Source organism: Manis pentadactyla, chromosome 16 (assembly GCF_030020395.1).
Source record: "Manis pentadactyla isolate mManPen7 chromosome 16, mManPen7.hap1, whole genome shotgun sequence".
NCBI lineage: Eukaryota > Metazoa > Chordata > Mammalia > Pholidota > Manidae > Manis > Manis pentadactyla.
The window spans coordinates 48,782,796-48,809,070 of NC_080034.1; the positions used below are offsets into that span (position 1 = coordinate 48,782,796).

Below are 26,275 nucleotides of genomic sequence, written 5' to 3' on the forward strand. Positions count from 1 at the left end.
AGTCTCCCTCCGCTGCAGTTTCGCCACCCACACAAGGCCACAATACTCCCTCTTAAAACACTTCATCCCTCTTCTCAGGCTACATCTTCGGTGACGAAGCGCCTCCGCGGTGGCTTGGCACACTCCATTTCTTCAAAATCCTTCGGGGTGTTTTTCTCAGGGTCATCAGCATCCACCTCTGTGACGCTACTCCCAGCTCGAGTCCTCTTTTAACAGCCTTTACGAAGGAGAACGGAAGTAGAAAACTATTACAAACAATCTTGTTTCTTCTTAGACAAAGTGGCAGTGGAATTCTCCTTTCACCCTTGGACTTCGTAGCACACCATTAATACTCCTTCGGTCCTTGCCCGCTCCGCCCCGAAATGCCAAGTGCCCCTGGAGCGCAGGCGCTCAAGGGCCCCTCCTGTTCCAGAGGCTTGGCCCCTATTGGCCCAGAGGCCGGGTAGCGCGTCCTACTTCCTGAAGCGGGAGGCTGGGGGTGATCATGTGACTCTAGGGGGTGGGGCTACCCTAGCCGCTTCTCAGCCTGGCTGAAAGGGCTCGCGTAGCTGGCCTCGTCAGCCCTTAAAGCGCCTACTGGGCGGCCTGACTTCAACTCCTTTCGCCGAACCACGCAAAGGGAGTTGCTCCTGGTTCTCGTTGCCCCTCCAAGTTCGGTTTCCTTCAATCCCCGAAGGTGGGCCCTTAAGTCCATCGCTACGGGGCCTGAGGCCACCGGGAAACCCAAATCCCCAGTGTCCGGAGAGTAACCGGAAGTGCACTCCCAGACGGCCAGGTGGATGGGCGGTGCCGGCAACTACCGGCGGTAAGCGCGGCCCGCGGGGCCTGGGCAGAGCATGGCCTTGTGGGCTCGGGGATGGGGGAGGGGCGCGGCAGACCTGAGACTTCCTCGGCTTCAGCAGCGCGGGAGCGGCTCCAGTTCCTCGCGACTGATCGGGGTACGTGACCCGCCCTCCCCCCCCCCAACGCGGGACTGAAAGGCGGTCGATGAAAAGTTGAAAGAAAAGCTTGGTATGGTGGTTTCTGTAGATAATCTTAGTAAACACTGGCTGGGAGTTTTCTAAGCGATCTTTCATACTGGGAAAAAAACGAAAGACGTTAAACAGTCTCCCTCTCACTCCCCATCCTTAATGCAGAGATTAGTTATGTTGCAGTTGAATCTATATACAGAAGAATCGTTTTTTTTTAAACATTACTCCATTTTTGGAAACTTGCATATATAACATTGTATTATATGCGCTTATCAACTACGTGCTGGGGGAGTTTATAGTGGTAGAAGAATGGGCCCTTGACCTTCTCAGATAATATAAACAAAAAACAATGAGAAAAAGTAAACAAGTAAAACAGAACTTAGGGTTTTATTATGAAATTGAAGTTAGTCATTATCCAGAAGAATCTTGATATTTTGTCCCGTGGTAGGTACTTTTGGAGACAGAATGTAAGGAAAAGTGGGAAGAGTTATTTTGAAGAATGCTGATTAAACTGGGGAGTAAATGGGGCCAGTTTTTAGATGTCCAGCTCCAGAAAAAATATATATTTCCACAAAATTAGAAATTTACACATTAATCGATTTTTCTCTAGGAGACAGAAGAACTGAGTGTTGTGAATAATTATGGGCTAGAGACCTTTTGGACCCAAAAAGAAATCTTGAGTCTTTGTTTTGGTAAGTGGCATACCAGTGCATGTTTCTATATAAATGTAGTGGATTTTGGAGAGGGGAGGACAAAATGGAATGGGAGAAGATCCATGGAAAAAGGGAACGATCCTTTTTTAGTTCCTGAAATAGAGTGATAAAGCTGGATCTTACCTTACCAGTCGAAGTGTATTTTCTGCTCCTTTCCAACATGCAGATTCACAATAGGCTTGTAGTAGTTGTTTCTTGGTGGATTTACAGCCCCCAAAAGGCAGTATGCCCAATGTCTAGGCAGGCTGTGGAGTCAGAAGACAGATTTAAATCCTAGCATTGCCACTTACTAGCTGTGAGTTCTTGGGTAATTATTTAACTGCCTTAAGCACCTAGTTTTCTAAGGTCGAAACATTGGGACAATTAAATGAGACAGTCCATGTAATCAATGAAAAATAAATGCAATAATCCCTAGCCTCTGACCTGATACAGTAAGCAGTATCTTTTAGGTAATACCTTACTGACTTTGACTGCTTTAGCTGTAAGGATAACCTTGAAGTTTTATGTTCTGTACTCAGCCTGTCTTGTACTTTATTGCCTATTTGCTTACGCTGTGCACTCTGACCCTACCGTTGAGGAGAGAATTAGACTTTTTCTAAGGTTAAGTAAGAGACCCTCTTAGAGGAGTGTACCCTGAAACTAAGACTTGTAAGGATATATTTGGGTTTGCCAGATGGACCTTGGGCACCAAGGATTATGATAGCCCTTTTTTTGGTTTTGGTATATTCATTCGTATTTTTCATACATTCAACAAATATATTCTAGGTGGTAGGGATATGGCAGTAAATAAAGACAAAGCCCTAACCCTAATGGGAATTGTATTTGAGTAGGAAAGAGAAATTAACAAATATAAAATATATTCCACAAAGTTGGATGATCGTAAGAGCTATGAAGAGGAATAAAGCAGAATGAGGGGACGTGCCTGATTAGATAAAGTAGTCAGCATGTGCCTCTTTTTGAGGAAGTAATTTTCATTATGGAGACTTGAATCAAATCAAGGAGCATATTACCTGGGGGAAGAGCATTCTAGACAGAAGGAGCAAGTGGTGCAAAAATTGTAATGTCTTATTAGGCTGAAGATAGTTGGAGGTACCATATTATTGGTTATTTAGGGGAAATATGATACCCTGGATGGATAAATTTATAGAGAGTACTTGGGTTCATTTACCAGGCTCAGAATCCTTAATTTCCAGTCTACTCTCCTTTTGACTTTAACAATAATACAATTTTAAAAAAGAAAACACCCACAAACCATCTTATACTAGCTATTTTCTATATTCCCTGCGTATCTTTACTTAGTTGTGGTTCTAAATTCCTTTTCCTCCTAATATTTCTCCATAAATGTTGTTTTAGTTTTTGCATAATCTTCATGTTAATCATTGGCATCGTTATTTTATTATTATTTAGTTAATTATTTTAAATGGATTTCAAACAAGGCTTTACACAAGAGGCAGGCATAGAGGATGGGCTCAATAAATGTTAGGGGTTTTGTGTATGTCAGGATGGAATTAAGAAAATAATAGACCCTGCCATTTATTGAGACCCAGGCATTGCGCTGAATTCTGTACTGACATAGTGTCTCACTTCTCATAGCAACTCCTTGAGTCATGTAGTGTCTTACCTATTTTATCAAATGGGAAATTGAAGCTGAAGAAAGTTAAGTAACTTACCCAAGTTCTTATAGCTATAAAGGAGTACAATGGGAATTTGAACCAAAATCTGATTCCAGAGCTTGAACATCCGGTATGGTGGAAGCTCCCTTGCTGTGGGCGTGGCCAGCCTCAGGCCGCTGCTCTGCTATTCCGGGGCCCCGGAGGGGTAATGGACGGGGGGCTGTTTGGCTGTTTACCTCCGTGAGGGGTCTCAGAGTTGTTGCCCAGGGGGTTAGTGCGCCCGGAGTTCCCTGTAATTTCCAGCTTCTGGACTGTTACCTGGGATGCTTCCGTCCAGAGGTGGGGTCCCTGTCCCTTCTTTCAAAAAGCACTCGCTTTTCTTTGTCACAGGAGTGCAGGCATCGGGACCCGCTCAAAGGTCTTACTGTCCTGTTTCCCTAGTATCCAGGATCCCACGCATATACTGTGTGTGCGCTCTGGTGCGGATGGCTGGGGCTGGGTGTTTACTAGTCCTGGGCTCCCTCTACCTCCCTGCTCCAACTCCACTCCTCCCACTGGGAGCTGGGGTGAGGGACCATGGGTCCCGCCGGGCTGTGGCTTGTATCTTACCCCTTTCACCAGGTGCTGGGTTCTCGTGGGTGTGGATGTAGTCTGGCTGTTGTCCTGTGTCTTCTGGTCTCCCTTTTAGGATTAGTTGTATTTGTTGTATTTTCAAAAATATATATGTTTTTGGGAGGAGATTCCCACTGTCCTACTCATGCCACCATCTTGGCTCCGCTTCTATTTTCAGCTTTTTGAGGAACCTCCATACTGCTTTCCACAATGGTTGAACTACTTTACATTCCCACCAGCAGTGTAGGAGGGTTCCCCTTTCTCCACAACGTCGCCAACATGTGTTGTTGTTTGTCTTTTGGATGGTGGTGATCCTTACTGGTGTGAAGTGATATCTCATTGTGGTTTTAATTTGCATTTCTCTGATGACTAGCAATGTGGAGCATCTTTTCATGTGTCTGTTGGCCATCTGAATTTCTTCTTTGGAGAACTGTCTGTTCAGCTCCTCTGCCGAGTTTTTAATTGGTTTATTTGCTTTTTGTTTGTTGAGGTGCATGAGCTCTTTATGTATTTTGGATGTCAACCGTTCATCGGATCTGTCATTTATGAATATATTCTCCCATACTGTAGGTACATTTTTGTTGTATTGATGGTGTCCTTTGCTGTACAGAAGCTTTTCAGCTTGATATAGTCCCACTTGTTCATTTTTGCTTTTGTTTCCCTTGCCCGGGGAGATACGTTCATGAAGAAGTTGCTCGTGTTTATGTCCAAGAGATTTTTGCCTATGTTTTTTCCAAGAGTTTTATGGTTTCATGACTTACATTCAGGTCTTTGATCCATTTCAAATTTACTTTTGTTTATGGGGTTAGACAGTGATCCAGTTTCATTCTCTTACATGTAGCTGTCCAGTTTTGCCAGCACCATCTGTTGAAGAGACTGTCATTTCCCCATTGTATGTCCTTGTCTCCTTTATCATGTATTAATTGACCATAGATGTTTGGGTTAATGTCTGGAGTCTCTTTTCTGTTCCACTGGTCTGTGGCTCTGTTCTTGTGCCAGTACGAAATTGTCTTGATTACTGTGCTTTGTAGTAGAGCATGAAGTTGGGGAGCGAGATCCCCTGCCACTTTATTCTTCCTTCTCAGGATTGTTTTGGCTATTCGGGGTCTTTAGTGTTTCCATATGAATTTTTGAACTATTTGTTCTAGTTCGTTGAAGAATCTTGTTGGTAATTTAATAGGGATTGCATCGAATCTGTATATTGATTTGGGCAGGATGGCCATTTTGACAATATTAATTCTTCCTAGCCAAGGGCATGGGATGAGTTTCCATTTGCTAGTGTCCTCTTTAATTTCTTTTAAGAATGTCTCATAGTTTTCAGGGTATAGGTCTTTCACTTCTTTGGTTAGGTTTATTCCTAGGTATTTTATTCTTTTTGATGCTATTGTGAATGGAATTGTTTTCCTGATTTATCTTTCTATTAGCTCATTGTTAGTGTATAGGAAAGCCACAGATTTCTGTGTGTTAATTTTATATTCTGCAACTTTGCTGTATTCTGATATCAGTTCTAGTAGTTTTGGAGTGGAGTCTTTAGGGTTTTTTATGTACAATATCATGTCATCTGCAAATAGTAACAGTTTAACTTCTTGTTTACCAATTTGGATTGGTTGTATTTCTTTGTTTTGTCTAATTGCCGTGGCTAGGACCTCTAGTACTATGTTGAATAGCAGTTGGGATAGTGGGCATCCCTGTCTTGTTGCTGATCGCAGAGGAAAAGCTTTCAGCTTCTCGCTGTTCAGTATGATGTTGGCTGTGGGTTTATCATATATGGCCTTTATTATGTTGAGGTACTTGCCCTGTATACCCGTTTTGCTGAGAGTTTTTATCATGAATACATGTTGAATTTTGTTGAATGCTCTTTCAGCATCTATGGAGATGATCATGTGGTTTTTGTCCTTCTTTTTGTTTATGTGGTGGATGATGTTGATGGATTTTCGAATGTTGTACCATCCTTGCATCCCTGGGATGAATCCCACTTGGTCATGGTGTATGATCCTTTTGATGTATTTTTGAATTCGGTTTGCTAATATTTTGTTGAGTATTTTTGCATCTACATTGATCAGGTATATTGGTCTGTAATTTTCCTTTTTGGTGGGGTCTTTGCCTGGTTTTGGTATTAGGGTGATGTTGGCTTCATAGAATGAGTTTGGGAATATTCCCTCCTCTTCTATTTTTCGGAAAACTTTAAGGAGAATGGGTATTATGTCTTCTCTGTATTGTCGAGGTAAATCCATATGGCCTGGCGGTTATGTTCTTGGTTAGATTTTTGATTATCACTTCAATTTCTTTGCTCATAATTGGTTTGTTTAAATTTTGTGTTTCTTTTTTGGTCTGTCTTGGAAGGTTGTATTTTTCTAGGAAGTTGTCTATTTCTTCTAGGTTTTCCAGCTTATTAGCATATAGGTGTTTATAGTATTCCCTAATAATTCTTTGTATTTCTGTGGGGTCTGTTGTGATTTTTCCTTTCTCGTTTCTCATTCTGTTGATGTGTGTTGATTCTCTGTTTCTCTTAATAAGTCTGGCTAGAGGCTTGTCTATTTTGTTTATTTTCTCAAAGAACTAGCTCTTCGTTTCATTAATTTTTTTTATTGTTTTATTCTTCTCAATTTTATTTATTTCTTCTCTGATCTTTATTATGTCCCTCCTTCTGCTGACCTTAGGCCTCATTTGTTCTTCTTTTTCCAGTTTCGATAATTGTAACGTTAGACTATTCATTTGGGTTTGTTTTTCTTTAGGTATGCCTGGATTGCTGTATACTTTCTGCTTAAGACTGCTTTCGCTGCATCCCACAGAAGTTGGGGCTTTGTGTTGTTGTTGCCATTTGTTTCCATATATTGCTCGATCTCTATTTTAATTTGTTCACTGATCCATTGATTATTTAAGAGCATGTTGTTAAGCGTCCATGTGTTTGTGGGCCTTTTTGCTTTCTTTGTACAATTTAGTTCTTGTTTTATACCTCTGTCTGAGAAGTTGGTTTTTAGAACATCAATCTTTTTGAATTTACTGAGGCTCTTTTTGTGGCCTACTGTGTGGTCTATTCTCAAAAATGTTCCATGTGCACTTGAGAAGAATGTTTATCCTGTTGCTTTTGGATGTATAGTTCTATAGATGTCTATTAGGTCCGTCTGTTCTCGTGTGTTGTTCAGTGCCTCTGTGTCCTTAATTATTTTCTGTCCAGTGGATCTATCCTTTGGAGTGAGTGGTGTGTTGAAGTCTCCTAAAATGAATGCATTGCATTCTATTTCCTCCTTTAGTTCTGTTAGTATTTTTTTCACATATGCTGGTGCTCCTGTGTTGGGAGCATATATATTTATAATGCTTATATCCTCTTGTTGGACTGAGCCCTTTATCATTATTTAATGTCCTTCTTTATCTCTTGTTACTTTCTTTGTTTTGAAGTCTGTTTTGTCTGATATTAGTACTGCAACACCTGCTTTTTTCTCCCTGTTGTTTGCATGAAATATCTTTTTCCATCCCTTGACTTTTAGTCTGTGTATGTCTTTGGGTTTGAGGTGAGTCTCTTGTAAGCAACATATAGATGGGTCTTGCTTGTTTATGCATTCTATTACTCTGCGTCTTTTGATTGGTGCATTCAGTCCATTTATATTTAGGGTGATTATTGAAGATAAGTGCTTAATGCCATTGCAGGCTTTAGAGTCGTGCTTACCAAAGGTTCAATGTTAGCTTCTTTAGTATCTTGCTGTCTAACTTAACTCGCTTACTGAGCTATTATAAACACTGTCTGGTGATTCTTTATTTCTCTCCCTTCTTATTCCTCCTCCTCCATTCTTTATATGTTGGTTGTTTTATCCTGTGCTCTTTTGTGTTTCCTTTAACTGCTTTTGTGGGTAGTTGATTTTTCTTTTTGCCTGTAGTTAATATTTGGTTGGTCTGCTTTCTTTGCTGTGATTTTATTTTCTCTCGTGACATCTGTTTAGTCTTAGGAGTGCTCCTTCCATGTAGAGCAGTCCCTCTAAAGTACCCTGTAGAGGTGGTTTGTGGGAGACAAATTCCCCCAACTTTTGCTTGTCTGGGAATTATTTAATCCCTCCTTCATATTTAAATGATAATCGTGCTGGATACAGTTTTCTTGGTTCAAAGCCCTTATGTTTCATTGCATTAAATATATCATGCCATTCTCTTCTGGCCTTTAAGGTTTCTATTGAGATATTTGATGATAACCTGAGGCGTTTTCCTTTGTAGGTGACCTTTTCCTCTCTCTAGCTGCGTTTAAAACTCTGTCCTTGTCCTTGGTCTTTGCCATTTTAATTATTATGTGTCTTGGTGTTGTCCTCCTTGGGTCCCTTCTGTTGGGAGTTCTGTGTACTTCTGTGGTCTGACTGATTATTTCCTCCCCTAGTTTGGGGAAGTTTTCAGTAATTATCTCTTCTAATACATTTTCTACCCCTTTTTCTCTATCTTCTTCTTCTGGTACCCCTATAATGCAGATATTGTTCCTTTTGGATTGATCACACAGTTCTCTTAATATTGTTTCATTCATGGAGATCCTTTTAAGTCTCTCTGCGTCAGCTTCTCTGCATTCCTCTTCTCTGATTTCTGTTCCATTAACAGCTTCTTGCACCTCATCCAGTCTGCTCTTAAGTCCTTCCAGAGATTGTTTCATTTCGGTGGTCTCCTTCCAGACTTTATCCGTTAGCTCTTGCATATTTCTCTGAAGATACATCAGCATGGTTATGATCTTTATTTTGAATTCTTTTTCAGGAAGATTGGTTAGGTCTATCTCCTTCTTAGTGGTTGACTCTGTGGTTTTGGTCTGGGTCAAATTCTTCTGCATTTTTATGGAGATAGAGGTAGTTTTGGGGAGCTGGTGGGTGTGTCGGCTGGGAGAATATCCCTTCTTGCTGGTTTGTGGCCTTCTCTCCTGGAGAACAACAACCCCTAGCGGCTTGTGCTGGGCAGCTGTGCGTCGACGGGGCATCTGATTCTTGTCCGGCCGCTGTGGAAGAAGCTCTTCTCAGTTGCTGTGGGCGTGGCTGCTGCCACTATGGCAGAGTTGCACTGGAGGGGGAATGGGCGGGAGGCTGTTTATCACCGTAAGGGGCCTCCAAGCTGCACTGCTGCCCAGGGGCTTGGGGCGCCTGGAGTTCCCCAGGATTCCTAGTTCCTGGGCTGATTGCTCCGGGGTGCTTCCGTCCAGCTGTGAGGCCTCTGTCCCTTTAAGATTTTCAAAAGGCACTTGCTTTTCTTTTGTCCCAGGGGCACTGGCTGCAGGGATCTGCTCACATGTCTTACTGTCCTGTTTCCCTAGTATCCAGCACACCACGTAGTGTGTGTCTGCGCTCTTGGTGCGGATGGCTAGGGCTGGGTACTTAGCAGTCCTGGGCTCCCTCTCCCTCCCCGCTCCGACTCCTCTCCTCCCTCTGAGATCTGGGGTGAGGGGCGCTCGGGTCCTGCCAGGCCGCGGTTTGTATCTTACCCACTTCATGAGGCACTAGGTTCTCGCAGGTGTAGATGTAGTCTGGCTGTTGTCCTGTGTCTTCTGGTCTCTCTTTTAGGAATAGTTGTATTTGTTGTATTTTCAAAAATATATATGGTTTTGGGAGGAGATTTCTGCTGCTCTACTCACGCCACCATCTTGGCTCTGCCCCCTGTATGTACATTTTTTTTCTGAACATTTTGAGAGTAAGTTGTAGATAGAATGATTCTTCTCAAACTATGAGAGAATTAAAGTCCTAACACAGCTAAGCCCTAAGGTCTTAAGAGAATTAAGCCCTAAAGTCCTAAGATATATGTTCAGTGAATTAATTTCTCTCCTATGCATGTACACTGCTGCTAGCTACATGTCATCCTTGGGAAACATTGAAAAAATTGTTCTTCAATTTTCTGTAAAGTTTCATTCTTTCCCAGAACTTAGTTGAGAAAGCCTGTCTTAAATACTCACTAGTTTATTTCCTAAAAACAAGGCTATTCTCTGATATTACCGTTACAGCTATCAAAGTAGGAAATTAACATTCATATATTTTATCGATAGACCTTAATCAAATTTAGCCAATTGTTGCACTAATGTCCTTTTTAGGAAAAGAAAAAAAAGAGGGTTGTTTTTGTTGTCGAAGATCCAATCTACCATCACCCATTTATTTAATTGTTACGTTTTCTTTGTTGTGGAACTTATCCTTAGACTGTCTTTCATAACCTTGACCTTTTCTTAAAAAAAAAAGAATTTAGGCCATTTATTTAGTAGAATTTCCCTCAGTTTGGTTTTGTCTGATGTTTCCTCATGATTAGATTCAGGTTACACATTTTTGGCAAGATGGCAGAAGTGATGTTTTGTTCTTTGTATCATGTTAGGAAGCAAATTATTTATCTCATTACTAGTAATGTTAACTTTGAACACTTGGTTAAGATAATGTCTTCCAAGTTTCTATATTGTGGAGTTAACTCTTCATCTTTGTAATTATTAAATATCTAGCGGAGAGATATTTTCAGACTGTGTAAATATCCTGATTCTCATAAATCATCTCACCCAGATTTTTGCTGATGCAGTTAATGTTCCTTTGATTGGACTTGGTGATTTTTAAAATGCCATCTTTTTTCTAAATTTAATCATTGACTTTTTTAATGTAAGAAAAAACTTCCCTTCCTCTCTCTATTTACTTCTTTGGGGGATCCGTGGATTCTTACTGTGTTACTCATTTATTATTATCATGCATTTTGATGTTCTCTTCCAGATTTGTACAGTGGCAGCCCCTTCAGCCTAGGTCCTGGGTCCTTTTGGCATACCACTTTTTAAACACTTCATTTTCTGACATAGCAAGATGTTCCAGGATCATCTTGTACTTTCTGACCCCTGCAGTCAGTAATTTCTCCAAGGAGCCCTGATTCTTTTCAGTGGAGAATGTTATCTAGAAACCAACATTTAAGTGCTTGGTACCATTACTATTAGTATTTCATTGTTTCTATGACCTGTTAGGAGACATGGCTAGAAAAAAAAATAAACACACACTTTCATGCATACACACCTTTCTGTTTTTTTCTAGATATATGTTAAAACCTTGACCTCATACTGATATTTCTAATTCCAGTTAAACACTACAGAGTTTATTCTAGCCTTTCCTTCTTCTATATTTGCAACTCCCTTCTGTGACAGTAATCTAGGTGCTGTTGCCCATAGTATATATACTTATTTGTTTCATTTCTAGGATATACATTAAGTAGTGCAGCTTTACCTCCACTGGGAAAAAAAGCTCTACTAACTAGAGTTCAGTAATTGCTTATAGTTCTTTTTGTCTTTAGCTTGAGTTTATATAGTCCTCATAAACTCCACAAGCTCATTATAGTCCACAAGCTCATTTGTTTTTGCTTGTATTCCATTGTAAGTTTTCTTTCCTCCTCCCAACTTGTCTGTTTATTTGTTTATTGATTTATTAACTATGTGAAATGTAACAGTTCTAAAAGTTAAGTGTGTGTTAAAAAAGTACACTCAAGGAAGTGTCACTTTCTCTCCCTGCACCTTTTCCTGTCTTTTGATCTCATTTTCACCTACCTTGTGATGATAACCAGACTCATTAGTTTCTTTTATCTTGAATTTCTTTTTGGCCAGATGAATGGATACATGTATAGTTCTTTATTTCTACTTCATTCTTACACAAAATATGTAGCACACTTTTTTATACTATTGCTTTTAGAAATTTACAATTTATCCTGAGAATCACTTCATAAAGTTTTTCTTCATTCTCTTTTATAGCTGCATAGTACTCCATTATTATTTGTAGATCTATATACCAAGTTTGTTCAATCACTTTCTTAAATGTGGACATTTAAGTTGTTTTAAATATTTTCAAGTTACAAACATACAAGGAATAACTTTATGCATGTGTATTTTCATATCATTAGAAGTGTATCTTCAAAATCAATTTCTAGAAATGGGATTGCTAAGTCAGCTGTAAATGTATATCTAGTTTAAAAAACACCAAATTCCCCTCCCAGAGATACAGTACCAATTTGCATGCCCTCCCTCCAGCAATATATGAGAGTATCTATTTCCCCAGAGCCTTAGCAGCAAAAATATGTTGTCATACCTTTTAATGTATGCCAGTTTGATTGGTGTGAAATATTTCACATACTCTTTTTATGATTTCACTTTTTTAAACAGACTTTTTCTTAGTACTTTTAGGGTTACAGCAAAATTGAGTGGAGAGTACAGAGAGTTGCCATATGCCCCCTGCAGTTACCAACATCTCACACTAGAGTGGGCCATTTGTTATAATCAGTGAACCTCCATTGAGACACATTATCACTTAAAGTCCATAGTTTACATTAGGGTTCATTCTTTGTGTTGTACATGCTGTGGGTTTTGACAAAATGGCATGTATAAACAGTTATAGTATCACACAGAAGAGTTCCACTTCCCTAAAAATCCTTTGTGCTCCACCTTTTCATCCCTCCCTACAACCCCTGACAACCACTGATCTTTTTTACTGAATCATTGTTTTGCCTTTTCCAGAATGTCATATAGTTGGAATCATACAGTTTGTGGCCTTTTCTTATGGGCTTTCTAAACTTAGCAATATGCATGTAAGGTTCTTCCATGCATTTCCATGATTTGATAGCATGTTTCTGTTTTAACACTGAGTAATACTCCATAAACTGGATGTACCACACTTTTATTTGTCCATTCATTGACTGAAGGATATCTTGGTTGCTTCCAAGTTTCAGCAGTTATGAATAGAGCTGCTATAAACATCCTTGTGCAGGTTTGTGTATGGACATAAGTTTTCAACTCCTTTGGATAAATACCAAGGAGAGTACAATTACTGGACTGTATGGTAACGCTACATTTGGTTTTGTCAGAAACCACCAAACCATCTTTGTAAGTGACTGTACCATTTTGCATTCCCACCAGCAGTGAATGAGAGTTCTTGTTGCAACACATCTTTGTCAGCATTTGGTACTGTCAGTGTTTTGGATTTTGGTCATTCTAATTTGTGTGATATCTCATTGTTGTTTTAATTATCAATTCCCTAATGACATACAATGTTGAGCATCTTTTCATACACTTTTTACTTGCCATCTGTATATTTTCTTTGATGAGGTGTCTCTTCAGACCTTTTGTCCATTTTTTAATGGAGTTATTCATTTTCTTGTGTTTCAAGAGTCAGGAATGGATGTTGATTTCTGTTGTCAGTTCTAGCATCTATGGAGATAATCGTGGTTTTTCTCCATAGATCTGTTAACATATAGTATTATATTAATGGATTTCCTAATATTGAACCAATCTTGCATTCTTTGAATAACCAATGGGTCATGGTGTATTACTTTCTTAATATGTTGGGTTTTTGTTAGTACTTTTCACATTGATAATACTGGGCTGTAAACTTTTATACTTTTCATCAGGTTTAGTTATCAATGTTAAACTTTTTTCATAAGAGAATTAGATGTTTTTCTTCATTTCTAGTGCTCTGGAAAATATTTATGAAGGATTTAGGTTTATCTGGTCTTTGTGAGATTGTTAGAATTCCCTTATAAAACAATCTATGTCTAGTGTTTTTTTGTGGGATAGTTCCTAATAACATTGTACATATTGGTGTTTTAAAGCTTTCTCTCTTTAATCGCGTGGATTTTGGTGAATTGTTTTACTAAAGAAACAGCCTGTTTCATGGGTTATCACATTTATTTGTATAGAAGTCTGCAGAGTGGTCTCCGGGAAAGGAAGGGTGCTGATAGTAAGATGGTGGTTTGGTTATAGTCCCAAGTATCCTCTGCAATACTGGCAGCATGAGTCCCTGTGGGAAGGATGATGCCTTAGCATTTACAGTTTACCTCTGAGATTTAGTGTTAGGGGCTCTTTCCTTCAATGTCAGTATGATCCCAAGGAAGCTAGAGATTGTGCAGATGGTTTTTAGGTTCTTTATTGTCCTTTTTTTCCAGAGTCTTACATAGGATGGCTTAGGACTATGATTATTCTCTTCAGAATTGAACTTAAGGGATTGTTTAAGAAAACCCATCTGCCCTTTTCAGGGAAATGGTAGTTTACCCATTTTCAGGTTCTTTACATGAAATGATCTAGTGCTAAATCGTTTCATTTGTGACTGTCCTTTTCTTATTCTTGTGTATTATAGAATGCTATCTTCCCTTGAGAAATCAAATTCTCAGGACCAGGATGTAAATGCTGCATTTCTTCCATTTAGATTTCTAGGTAATCTACAGTTTTTAAATGTACCTTCTCTCTCCTAGACTGCATCCTATCAGAGTAGCTCCCATCCCTTGTGGCATTCAGTTCTTTTCCTTTACCAGATAAGGACACAAGTAGAATTTCAGTAAAGATTTATTCATGCCCTCAACAGATGTTAATATTGAGTACCAGTTGTGGGCTTGGCACTTCTCTGTATATTAAAGAAAGAAACAAACAAAACATAAACATCCTTGCCATATTTTAGCAGTAGACAATAAATAAGTAAATTACATAGTAGACTAGAAGGTGATAAGTGCCATGGAGAAAAATAAAGCAGAAAAGATGGGTAGGGAATGCTGGAGCACAGGGCCACTTCACATTTCTAAAAAAGATGGTCAGAAAAGGCCTTCCTGAGAAGAGCATTTGAAATAGTTTGAGGAATTAAGAGAGAGCAATGTAGATACCTGGAGGAAGAAGGCTATAGGCACAAGACAGGAAGGGCAAACTCCCCAAGGGGAGTATATCTGGATGAGGATATCTAGGAAGCCATTGTGGCTGGATTAGAACATGCAAAAAGAATAGTAAGAGAGGTCAGAGAGGCAGTGGTAGGGGTTGGCAGGACAGCCCATGTGGTCCTTTTAGACTATTGTGAGTACTGAGTGGGAGAGGAAACAGTTGAAGGAAGCAGAGAAAGAACATATTCTGGCTGTTGTTTTAACAGGATTTCACTGACTGCAGGGTTGAGAATTAGAGCCTAGGGAGAGAAGGGTGGTATATTAGTTTTCTAGGGCTACCATGAAAAATACCACAGACCGAGGGGCTTAAACAATTTTCTTACAGTTCTGGAGGTGTAGAAGTCCAAGATCGAAGTGTCAGGTTTGGTTTCTTCTGAGGTCTCTCCCCTTAGCTTGCAGATGGCCACCTTCTTGCTGTGTTCCCACATGGTCTTTCCTCTGTGTGTGCAGTTTAGGGTCTCTCTTTCTGTGTCTTAATCACCTGTTCTTAAAAAGACACCAGTCATCTTGGATTAGGGCCCACCCTAATGGCCTCATTTTAACTTTACTCTTTAAAGACCCTATTTCCAAATGCCGTCACATTCTGAGGTAATGGGGGCTAGGGCTTCAATGTATGAATTTTGGGGTCACCCAGTTCAGCCCACCACATGGGTTGGAACCAGTTCAGAAGTTGTTAATAATCCAAGTGAGAAATGAGAATGGTTTGGATCAGGGTGGTAGCAGCAGGAGTGAGCAATAGTTGGATTCTTGTTTTAAGAATAGAGCCAACAAATTTGTCAGGAGAGGGAAGAGTGCAGTGACTCCAGGTTTTTGGCCTGCAGAAATGAATGGATGAATTTGCTATGAACATGGGATGAGACAGATGATAGGTGGAGTAGATCTGCAGTTCAGCTCCAGTATAGGTTCTTTGTTGACTGCCTGTGACTGTAAGGCAAGAGCAGATACTAAGCAGTTAGCTCTAAACTCTACTTAATAAAGCAAAACAATGTGATGCTCTTTGTGACACTTCAGGCTTTTGAAGGTTGATTGTGGCAGTGACGATATATACTCTTGTGTTTAATACATTGTATGTTGTTGTTGGGTACTTTTGGGTAACTTTGTAGAGAGGCCCATCATTCATGGATAATCAAAGCTATGTTCTCTGTGGATACCTGCCATTGCAGGTAATCTCTTGGAACTCTGAGACCCACTTGGATGAATCAACAAGGTGTAAACTCTGACTCAGCATCTTTGTTAAATTCATAGAAATCAATTCTATATCATGGGGATAGAGCATGCTGATTTTTAGGATATTTTATTGGGTAGCAAGGGTTCATTTTATGAGTCAGGTTTCTATACTTCTTAAGATACCTGTTATCAAGTGAGTAGAGAGAAATGGTCTTGGAGTGTAAGGAGTTCTTTTATGATACTATGAGTCACCTAAAAGATATAATTTAGACCAAAAAAATTAATTTCTAGAATAGTTGAGTAGATTATGGCAACATGAAAGGCTTACTTGAAGTCTAGGCTTTATAGTTAACTGTATTTAGCATAAGCATGCTGTCTCTTTTATTTAGCTTACCTCTTTTCCGTTCTGAAAGCCTGTTTGACTTCACTACTTTTAGCCTTGTATCACATTTTTCTCCCATTCTGTCCCTGTGTAGTTTCAGTGCTACATTTCTTGTAGAGCTGTATGTATCTTGACTCTCAAGAGATGGTACTACTCCCACCCCATTTAATTTTTTCTTATCCTCTAAACTAGATTTTAGAACATTTTGAGTTAACATTCAAAAGCCTTGGTATCTCTTTTTACATTTATAAATAACGTTTTCTTCTGAGAACTGTCTCTGTTTTGCACATGGCAAGTATACAATTGTTGAGTGAAATTGGAAAAACAATTACAAATTGAAGAAATAGGATATCATCCGTCTTCACACCATGTCTTTTAGATACTTTTGACTGGATGTTGTCTCTGAGTTTAGGTATGTGTTGCCTATTCTGTTTGTATAGCTGTTTTGTTTTGACTTCCAGTCCATTTTACTTACTGGTATACTATATTCAGTGAACTCTCATATTGTTTTCATTTCCCATGAATGGTGGAAGGTCCAGTCTGTCACAGTTGATGAACTATGGACTCTTTGCCCTGAAAACATGTACATATACTAAATAACATTTAGCAGTCAGTTTCAAAGGTTTCATAGGTTATTTGGGAGTCCATAAATGTCAAATAAGAACTTCTCTTTTAGGTTTGAGCACTTACTATGTGCCAGGCACTGTCCTAGGTACTAGGGAAACAGCAGCAAATGAAATGAACAAAAGTTCCTGTCCCTTAGGGGCTTACATTCTGTGGAGAAAAATGAGGAAGGGAGAGAAGGGGTGTGAGTCAGCTGGGATGGAAGTGTGTTATAATTTAAAACAGGATGATCAGACATGATCTCATTGAGAACATGACAGTTTAGAAAGATTTGAATAAGGTGAAGGAGGGATCCTTGAAGATCTAGAGGAAGAGCACTTTAGCCAGGGTGAGACAGCAAGTACAAAGACCCTGAAAGGGGAGTGGACCTGGTTTGTTTGAATAACAGCAAAGAGGCCAAGGTGACTGGCATGCCATAAGTAGGAGAAGAGCAGGGAAATGGGTCAGATTTCTTAGGGGCTTGTGGGTTTCTAAAGTAGTGGTTCTAGTGGAATGGAAAGGATGAATGTTTGATTAGAGTGTGTTCCAGAAACCTTGAAAAATGGAATTGGAGACAATTAACAGATTAATTTCTTTTGAGGAGTTTTGCTACAAAGAGGAACAAAGTAGTGAGACTATAGCTTGCGGGTGAGGTGGTTGAGGGAAGTTTTCTTGTTTGTTGTGTCTCATTTTAGGAGAGAGCTAACAGCCAGTTTGCTGATTAATATACAGTAGAAAAGAACAAATTGATAATGCAGGAGGGAGAGGATAGAATTGCTGGAATGATGTCCTTGTGGAGAAAAGGGGTGGACTCCAGTACTGATGAAAAGGTTGTCCTTAGATGGACAGTTGATAAATGTAAGAACTTTTAACTCGCTCTGTACTTTTCCCTTAAACCAGCCCATCATTTTTCATTAGCATTAGTCTGTTTTTCTATATTTCCTGTTGGCTGTGACATCTTTAATTCTAGTGGTGTAGCCCAAGGGAAAATAGGTCCTGAGCTAAAAGGCCTTGGTGTCTGTCTCCTCCCTTCCACCTTTTAAATTTCCTAGGCATTGGAAGATGTGACTATATCCCACCAAGGAGGAAGGGGAGTGACTGTCCCACCCAGAAGGAGGGGAGCATTTGGAATGCTCTGAGGGCCTGAGCAGAGGGCCTGTTTCAGTAATGTTATTAAGGAAAATGATGTAATTGTGATCTTTCTGTGGATTTATTTCTTTAAGATGCTCGATCCCTAAGTATTTTAATATATGTTTATTCCTCTAAACAGGAGAAAATCTTTTCCACATCTCGTCACTGTACAAATGAAAGCCAGGCATAAAAGCTGGTTAGAATCCCAAGCTTTTATCTATAGTCAGCCTGGAATTTTCTTTTTAAGCAAGATTTGTGCTCATATAATCATACAAAGCAGAATTTTAGATTCCTTTATCATAACAATAGTGATTATAAGAGCTAACAGTGTTTATAATGAACTATATTGTGATAAGCTTACTATTCAACTCAGTGTTGTAAGGTAATTTCTTTTATTAGTACCTTTTACAGATGAGGAAACTAGCTACAGAGTGGTTGAATAAGTTGCCTAGCATCATACAGTTAGGATAATAGAGTCATAGGAACTTTTTTCTCTCTGTCAGAGAGAATTCTAATGACTATTAACCATATGCTTCCAAACGTTTCTACAGAAAGGACTGCATAGATATTTACAGTCCCTTTTGGGTTGTTGCCTTCATGAGCAGATATACTGATTATTAGACCAATCTTGATTACTCAGTTGATGCAAGAGGAAGAGAAAAAACCCTGTTTCATAAAAGAAACAATTCTTCCTAGGACTTTCCCCATATATGTTGCTGATTGGCTTCTTATTAGCAAAGAGGAAAACTGAGTTCAGTCCCTGTAAAGCCTAGAGTACTTAAGGACTCTGATAATAGAATTTCTGTCTTTTCTGTAGTGGTTTGAATTTTGAGCAGTCTTGTCTTAGTTATAGGAATGTAAATAATGTTTCTCCTTTGTCTTACAGGTTTGGAAATACCAAGTGAAGAATTAGTGCGTATGATGTTGAAAACTTGTGGAGATGTAAGGCCTAAAACAGATGTATTTGCCAAGTTCTCGTCAAGAAAATGACTATGAAGAAAATGATGGGTCAGGAAGAGCAGTGGAAAATTCCCTAGGAGAGAGCTATAGAAAATGTACACTTCAAAAGAAAGATATAATCAGAGAACTAAAAAAAGGAAAATATATCATGTATGCCCTCAGAAGGGTAAAAATATTTTTATTCATGTGCATGAGATTACTCTAATAGATGATCAGATATACCGGTGTCTTGAACGTGAGCAAAACTTCTGTGAAAACTTAGCTCTTATTATGTGTGAGAAAACCCATACTGGGGAGAAACCTTATAGATGTGATATGTGTGAGAAAACCTCCATCCAAAGCTCGGATCTTAGTTCACACCAGAGGATACACAATTATGAGAAACCTTACAAATGTAGCAAATGTGAGAAGAGCTTTTGGCACCATTTAGCCCTTTCGGGACACCAGAGGACACATGCAGGTAAAAAATTCTATACGTGTGATATTTGTGGCAAGAATTTTGGTCAGAGCTCTGATCTGCTTGTCCACCAGCGAAGCCATACAGGCGAGAAACCTTATCTCTGTAGTGAGTGTGATAAATGCTTCAGTCGAAGTACAAACCTCATAAGGCACCGAAGAACTCACACAGGTGAGAAACCATTTAAGTGTCTGGAGTGTGAAAAGGCTTTTAGTGGGAAATCAGATCTTATTAGCCACCAGAGAACTCATACTGGTGAAAGGCCCTACAAATGTAATAAGTGTGAGAAAAGTTACCGACACCGTTCAGCCTTCATTGTTCATAAAAGAGTTCATACTGGGGAGAAGCCCTATAAGTGTGCTGCCTGTGAGAAATGCTTTGGCCAGAAATCAGACCTTATTGTACATCAGAGAGTCCACACAGGTGAAAAGCCCTATAAATGCTTGGAATGTATGAGAAGTTTTACTCGGAGTGCCAACCTAATCAGGCACCAGGCAACTCACACTCACACATTTAAATGCCTTGAATATGAGAAAAGCTTCAGCTGTAGCTCAGACCTCATTGTGCATCAAAGAATTCACATGGAAGAGAAACCACATCAGTGGTCTTCATGTGAGAGTGGCTTCCTCCTAGGGATGAACTTTGTTGCCCAACAGAAAATGAGAACTCAAACAGAGGAGCTGCATTATAAATACAGTGTATGTGATAGAAGCTTCCACCAGAGCTCAGCCTTTCTTCAACATCAGACAATCCACATCAGTGAAAAACATATCTGTAATGTGGGTGAGAACAGTCATGAGCTCAGCCCTCCCCATGCATCAGAGGCCTCACAGATGTCTTGACCAGACAGGAAGTCAAAATACCATAAAAAATGTATTTACATGTCAGAGAACTCACTAAAATGAGGAACTTCAGGTAATTCTCAGACTTTCCTGAGAGTTCAGACTTCAATGGGGACAAGAATCTGCCACTGTAGGAAGTTGAAAAATGGTTTGCCCAGAGAGCTGCCCTAACAGAACACGGTATTAGTCACTCCAATAAGAAATCTTAAAAATGCCCTGAGTTTTGGAAAACCTTTAACCCAACGAAGCTCATGTTTGATCACCAAGAGGATTCATAGAAATGGAAAACTTTAGAAATGCTGTGTGTGAGCACCCTCATTCCAAAGATAATTCACATCAGAGGACAACTTTTTAAATGCCCTCAGTTTCAGCAGTGCTTCAGACAGTATGCACATCTCATTGGATATCAGAAAGCCCACAATGAGGAGAAACCCCAGCAAGTGTGAAAAAAGCTTCTAACAGAACTGTAACTCTTACCCATCAGAAAAGCCATACTGGTGAAAATGTGTATATTTGTAATGAATGTGGCAAAAGCATTAGTTGAAGAGCCTTCTTGGGTTTGTACCAAAAAAAGCCAATCAGAGGAAAGACTTTATGAAGTATGAATGATAAAAGCTGTCAGTGATGAGCCCCTGTCATACACCGGGGAACTCACCATAAGTGAAAAACTTCATGAATACCTTGAGTCAGACAAAAGCCTCACTAGTCATTCCTATCTTATTGGGCCCCAAAGAACCTACTCTGGAGAGAATTTGCTCTAGTGAGATCTGATTGTGGACTGTGTGCATATAAGAGGTATGAGAGGAACTGTTCTTATAGATGACAGTATTGTAGAGATGACTTTTAATGGAGTCAATATGTAAACAGTTTTTTAGATATCCAGAAGTTTGTTCTGGGAGGAGCTAGGGCAGGTCAGAGTAGGCCTGATGGGTAACTCAGGTAAAGATGCTTTTCTTCTATCTGAACCACTTACTGATTGCTTTACTTTCACTTTTTGAAATTAGGAAACCCAATAAAGGAAAGGACTATAATGTTGTAATGACAGGTGTGGCATGTGTTACTGTTGGGGGAAAGGAATGTATTGACTTTGCCTTCTGACTTTTTTATGTGCTTATAGTAAACCTTTTGCTGGTGGTGAAAAGAACTAGCAACTAGGGAGTAGTTATCCTAGACAAAACTCTCTCCAGAAGGTTCTCCTTTGAAGGGCCAACCTCCTAAAGAGGCAGAATATTCAGCTTTTCCTTATCATGATTGAGGCATACCCTCAAAAGTTTCCTATCCCTATAGCTTTCAGATTATTACTAGTATTTGAAATTTCAGCTTTTAGTATTTGAAATTTCAGCTTTAGAGATTCATTTCAACTCAAAATGAAAATTTCAGGATAATAATTTAACAATGTTGCTTGTATTCATGTTTTTGTGACTTCATTTGTCTCTTTTCAATGATAAGATATCCTCATCAGCTTCTTGCAGAAAGATTAAGACTGAAAGGTTTAAGCCTGAGTAGGCACAGAATAAAAAATACAGATACATTATTAATGGAAGAGCTAGACTTTTTTTATCATTCTGACTCCAAAGTTGGTGTTCTTTTCACTCCATTATACTGCTCTTTATAGCGAAACTAGCTCCATAACAATATGCTTTTCATTTATTTCAGTTCTGCCAAGAAAAGAGAATATTTTTTATTCTCAGGGGGAGGATTACAGTCACCACAGTATAAGGTATAAATTTGGCTTGGAATGTAGAATTCAAATGCTGAAAGGGAAAAGTAGCTGGCAGATTTATCAGAGGCTTAAGGGTAAGCACTTATCTCCAGTTTAACAACATAATTATGATTATCTTTAACGTTCTCTAGAAATACTGTACTTAATCCAAGGATCTAAAAAAGACCTTTCTGAGGATTTTCTCCTTTCCTCAGGTTAAAGGACATTTATTGTAAATATTTAAAATGTCTACAATATTTGGGGCAGTAGACTGGTGAACAAATATTTTGTTGCTTGTCTGGGTCCTCTGGTTTATCTCAGCAAACCTCTGAACTCCAGAGAGTGTTGGCATTTGGGCTCACGGAGGTGGCCAACTGCTACCTTGCTATATGTGGTTCTGAGATTTGGATCCTAACGACTGGTTGATGATCTTGATAATCTTAGGGTCAGTGGATATAGTTAATTGTGATGATAAGGAAGCTTAATTCTAAGGTGTTTTTTCTTTTTTCTTTTAGAAAACAGATCCTGGAAGTTTATTTGATCTGATGTATTTTAATAATTTTTATAAATAGCTCTTATACAATGAAAAGTTGCCCAGCGTGATAAAATACACAAGATGTATTTGTTTCTCTTTGGTGAAAATCATGCCTATCACTAGTATGTGTTTGACAGTTGTAATACTTAAGATAGTATTGGGTATATGGCATGGTGTTAGATGAAAATTAGTCCTTATGGCTATTTGTTAGAACTTGGAGAAGGGGACAGTTTGTATCATTGGTGGTACAGTGACTTTCCCCTGTCAGCTAATCTTATTTGTAATATCTCTAGTCTTTAAGTAAATTGAGAATGGACCATCCCTTGAAGAGAACTTTGGGGGTATGAAACAGATCTGAGAGCTTTTTAACCATGGGGAAAAAAGGTATTGGTATTACTCATATAGAATAACCTGAGGTTGGAAAGTACCACTTGGGAGCCTGTAACCAAAACTAGAAGGTAACTTCTGGATGGATGGAGGTTCTCTTGAGACAGTGCTGACCTAAATCTACCTCAGGTAAGTAGAGTAACTTTTTCAAGGTTTCAGACCAAATGAGACACTTGTATGCAGTCAGTGTATTCTTATGCTTTAATGTTTTTGTTTTCCCTGAATTCCTAAATAAACATTTGTTCTGAAAAACTATATTTTTGTCTACTGTACTAAGAAAAAGCATTTCCCCTACATTTGCTTTAGCATAAGGCAGATATTCAGTAATCCTTTCACAGTATACATATATATATATATATATATATATATGTATATGAAATCGTCATGATGTACACTTTAAATATCTTAAAGTTTTGTCAATTGTACCTCAATAAAGGAGGGAAAAAGTGGATATTCATATGACCTTTAAGTCTGGTGGTGGTGACAGTAATGGAATTTCTCTAGAATTCTAGGAGTTTTTGATGTTAAGGCAGAGTGAATGGAAACTTGGAAAGACTATTGTCTATGCTCTGCTGTGGACCTGGGATCCTTTGGAAGCCTCTCCCACTGCATTACATACAGAGAGCAGGGCGGAGTAAGCTTATACTGACCCTACTGGGGACTAAAATTCAAGAACAACAAAACCATCTATTGTTTATGTGAGTAACCTACACCTTCAAAATTAAAAACCTTGAATTCAGAGTTTCCAGTAGAATCCACATTATGGCTCCAGTTCTACCTCTTCCCATCTTGTCTTACCATTTGTTGGAGTGGAGCAGAGGGAGGTGGTATAAAAATGGGGACACCAATTTACCTGTTATGAAGTTTGCCCCAGTTTGTATTAGTTTCTCTGTCAACACAATAGGTCCTAGGGTTTATATTGCTTTGATTGTGAGGAAAGAATAAGAGGGGGAAGTTATGACAGTTGGATGGATGAAAGGGGGAATGGGAAAGGGTGTAACTTCGTTTTGTTTTTCCTTCTGACTTTAGAATGGTGTGACTAGAATAAGATTTGCAATATTCATGCAATTAATTCCCCCACTTAAAATGATTTCACATGCCAACATTTAGGTTAACTATGGTGAGAAATATTTCTGGGAAACACTAACTTCATCCCCTACAAGTAACTGCAAGAGAAATGGTGCCTCAGTGTCTGCAGAAGTGGAAAAGGAAAGAAATGTAAGCCACAAGTGTTTCTTGAAATAGTTCTTTAGCTTGCTCCTTAAGGAAAAAAATTTGTAATGCAACTGAAACTTTGTTTCATTCCCAAAACATAACTTGTCTTACCACTTTACTCAGAGATTTGGACTTGAAAGTGGTGAGGGAGGCTGAAGGTGGTTAACCCTTGCAAAAGGAATCCTTTTTCTATCTAGCAGAGGAAAATTAAAAAGTAGAGGTGTAGGGGTTTCACTCTCAGTAGTAACTGATAAAAACAAACGATGATAGTCTAGCAAAGAAAAGAGGATGCTGGAGTAGCTCCTGTTTATCTTTCATACCCCTTTTTAAGTTCTATGCAACCCTCTTTTACCCAGGACTTGATCTTAATTGCTTGTCTCAGAAAGTTGCATTAAATTTGAAAATGAGAAACATTTTGTATGGAATTCTAAGTGGACCTTGCTCATTAATGAGTCTAGCCCCTCTTATAAATGGGGAGCCTCAATATTGTAGATGGGGGAAGTTGGAGTTGCTTTGAGAGATGGGGGGATAGGAGTGTGGGGGGGGTAGTAGGGCCTTAAAATGAGGTTTCTGACTGAGCAGGGGACTGATAAAGAAGTCCTATGAAACACTGTTGACCTGTCATTTCTGCCAATGTATTAAGCCCACACTCTCTGCTCTAATTTTCCAGCCCTCTTCAGGACCACCTGACTCTTGACACATTGCCCCATAGGATTATCACCACCACTGAGAAATATCTGGCAGTCAGAGCCCTCCTGACCACTTTAAAATAAATCTCTTTATATAGCCTGCCTTTCCCCAAAGGAACAAAATGTCCTGACTCCTTTAATGTGCCAAGCACATTTTCTTCAACAGCCTCAGGAACCTTCATTGGACTCTCGTATAGATTTTTCCCATTTATTTCCTTCATTGGAATCTTCCTCATGCCTTCAAAGAACACATACAAGTTTTTTCATTCTTGTGTAAATAAGTTTAGGTTGCCCTTAATACACTGCTTTCTCTCTTTGCAGAATTCACCAGCTTAAAATGTATACTGCCTCCATTCCCAGTGTTCATTTCCTATCATGCTACAATCTTGCTTCTCTCAATTTTTCTACCTAGATGCTTCTCAAATATCACCAGGGACCTCTGAATCAAATTGGACGATGTCTTCTTTAGCATTGCCTGCCTCTTTTTTTGTTCTTAGCAACATAGATTGTTGACGATATACTGATAATCACCTTGTCTTTCTGACATTTGTTTTCATTAACTCCTATGTTCGCCCCTGTGGGTAAAATTGCAATATTTCCAGAATCTCTCACCTGGCCGTAGTCCATTTCCATATCAATAGGTGACCACAAGAGGGCTTGAGAGCAAGTGCAAACTGGACGGGAGAGGTTTGGTGGGGCCTTCACAGCTGGATCATGAGAGACACGGATGAGCAGGAGTAGATGACTGCTTGTAAACAATAAATGAGTTCCTCCCACTTAATTTTCCCTTTGATCTTGGCTTCAAAGGTTTATTTCCCCTGGGCTGTGAACACAATCCCCACCTCCCACCCCACCGAGTTACAGCTCCTTTTTTCACTTTTTCATAAAGTCCAGGCCCTGATCGCTGCCTTTCCCTTCCTCAGAAAATTCATTACCTGTATTGTATGTCTTCCATTCAAATCTAAATAACCTCCCATCTCTTGCTCCCTAAAGTGCAAGCTTTAATTTTCCAACATCCTCCTGAATCATTTCTCTTAAAGATATAAGGGAAACCATGTAAAATCCAACTTATTTCCATTTTCTATGGCCCCTCCCAACCACCAACCTATGTCCTAATTTCTCTTTTAGGCTCTAGGCACCACCTTTGCTGAGCCAGGAATCATCTTCAACTCCTCCCTTTCCCACTGTTACTAGATCCTGTTACACTTCATGTCTCTCACTGATTTGTATTCTTACAACCACTAGTCCAGAAACTTAATTTATTTTGAGTTTTGTAGTTATCTTGATTATCTCTCCCCTTTCCATCCTACTCAGTTCATCAGGTTTACCTACTTTTACCACTGCCTTTATGTAGCCTCCAGTAAACTAATCTCCATTACCCATAGCTCCAACTGTACATTTTCAAACCTAGCTTTTAAGGAGCCTAGAATTTGATCCTTTTTAAGATCTATTTTCCACAATTAATCTAGAGTGGGCATTCTACCTTACCCATTGTGCAGCAGGAGTGGCAATGGTAAGCGTGACATATGATCCCTTTGTTCAGATAGTGAGCCCAGGCTTATGCTAATTTAGCCCAACGCATTTTTGGTCCAGGGAGGGCAGGTAAACTAAGTTAACCCAATTAGACTAAAGGAAAAATCTTACATAAA

General features: G+C 39.3%; 1 protein-coding gene across 3 annotated transcripts; it reads left to right on the plus strand.

The window, feature by feature from the left end:
- Positions 1 to 203: 203 nt before the first annotated feature.
- ZNF322 (zinc finger protein 322) lies at positions 204 to 22,977 on the plus strand. 3 transcript variants are annotated; one of them, XM_036882345.2, is made up of 3 exons: positions 204 to 805; positions 1,582 to 1,663; positions 18,726 to 22,977. In XM_036882345.2, the coding sequence occupies exon 3, from the start codon at positions 18,893 to 18,895 to the stop codon at positions 20,096 to 20,098; it is 1,206 nt and encodes a 401-aa protein (XP_036738240.1). In that variant the 5' UTR covers positions 204 to 805; positions 1,582 to 1,663; positions 18,726 to 18,892; the 3' UTR covers positions 20,099 to 22,977. The 3 variants fall into 3 exon arrangements, with proteins under 3 accessions (XP_036738240.1, XP_036738471.1, XP_036738316.1); XM_036882421.2 differs by lacking the exon at positions 204 to 805 and adding an exon at positions 850 to 1,011; XM_036882576.2 differs by lacking the exon at positions 1,582 to 1,663.
- Positions 22,978 to 26,275: the final 3,298 nt, after the last annotated feature.

Excerpts from the sequence above, each read along its gene's own strand:
- ZNF322 (XM_036882345.2), top strand. The coding sequence starts at position 18,893 with ATGTACACTTCAAAAGAAAGATATAATCAGAGAACTAAAAAAAGGAAA.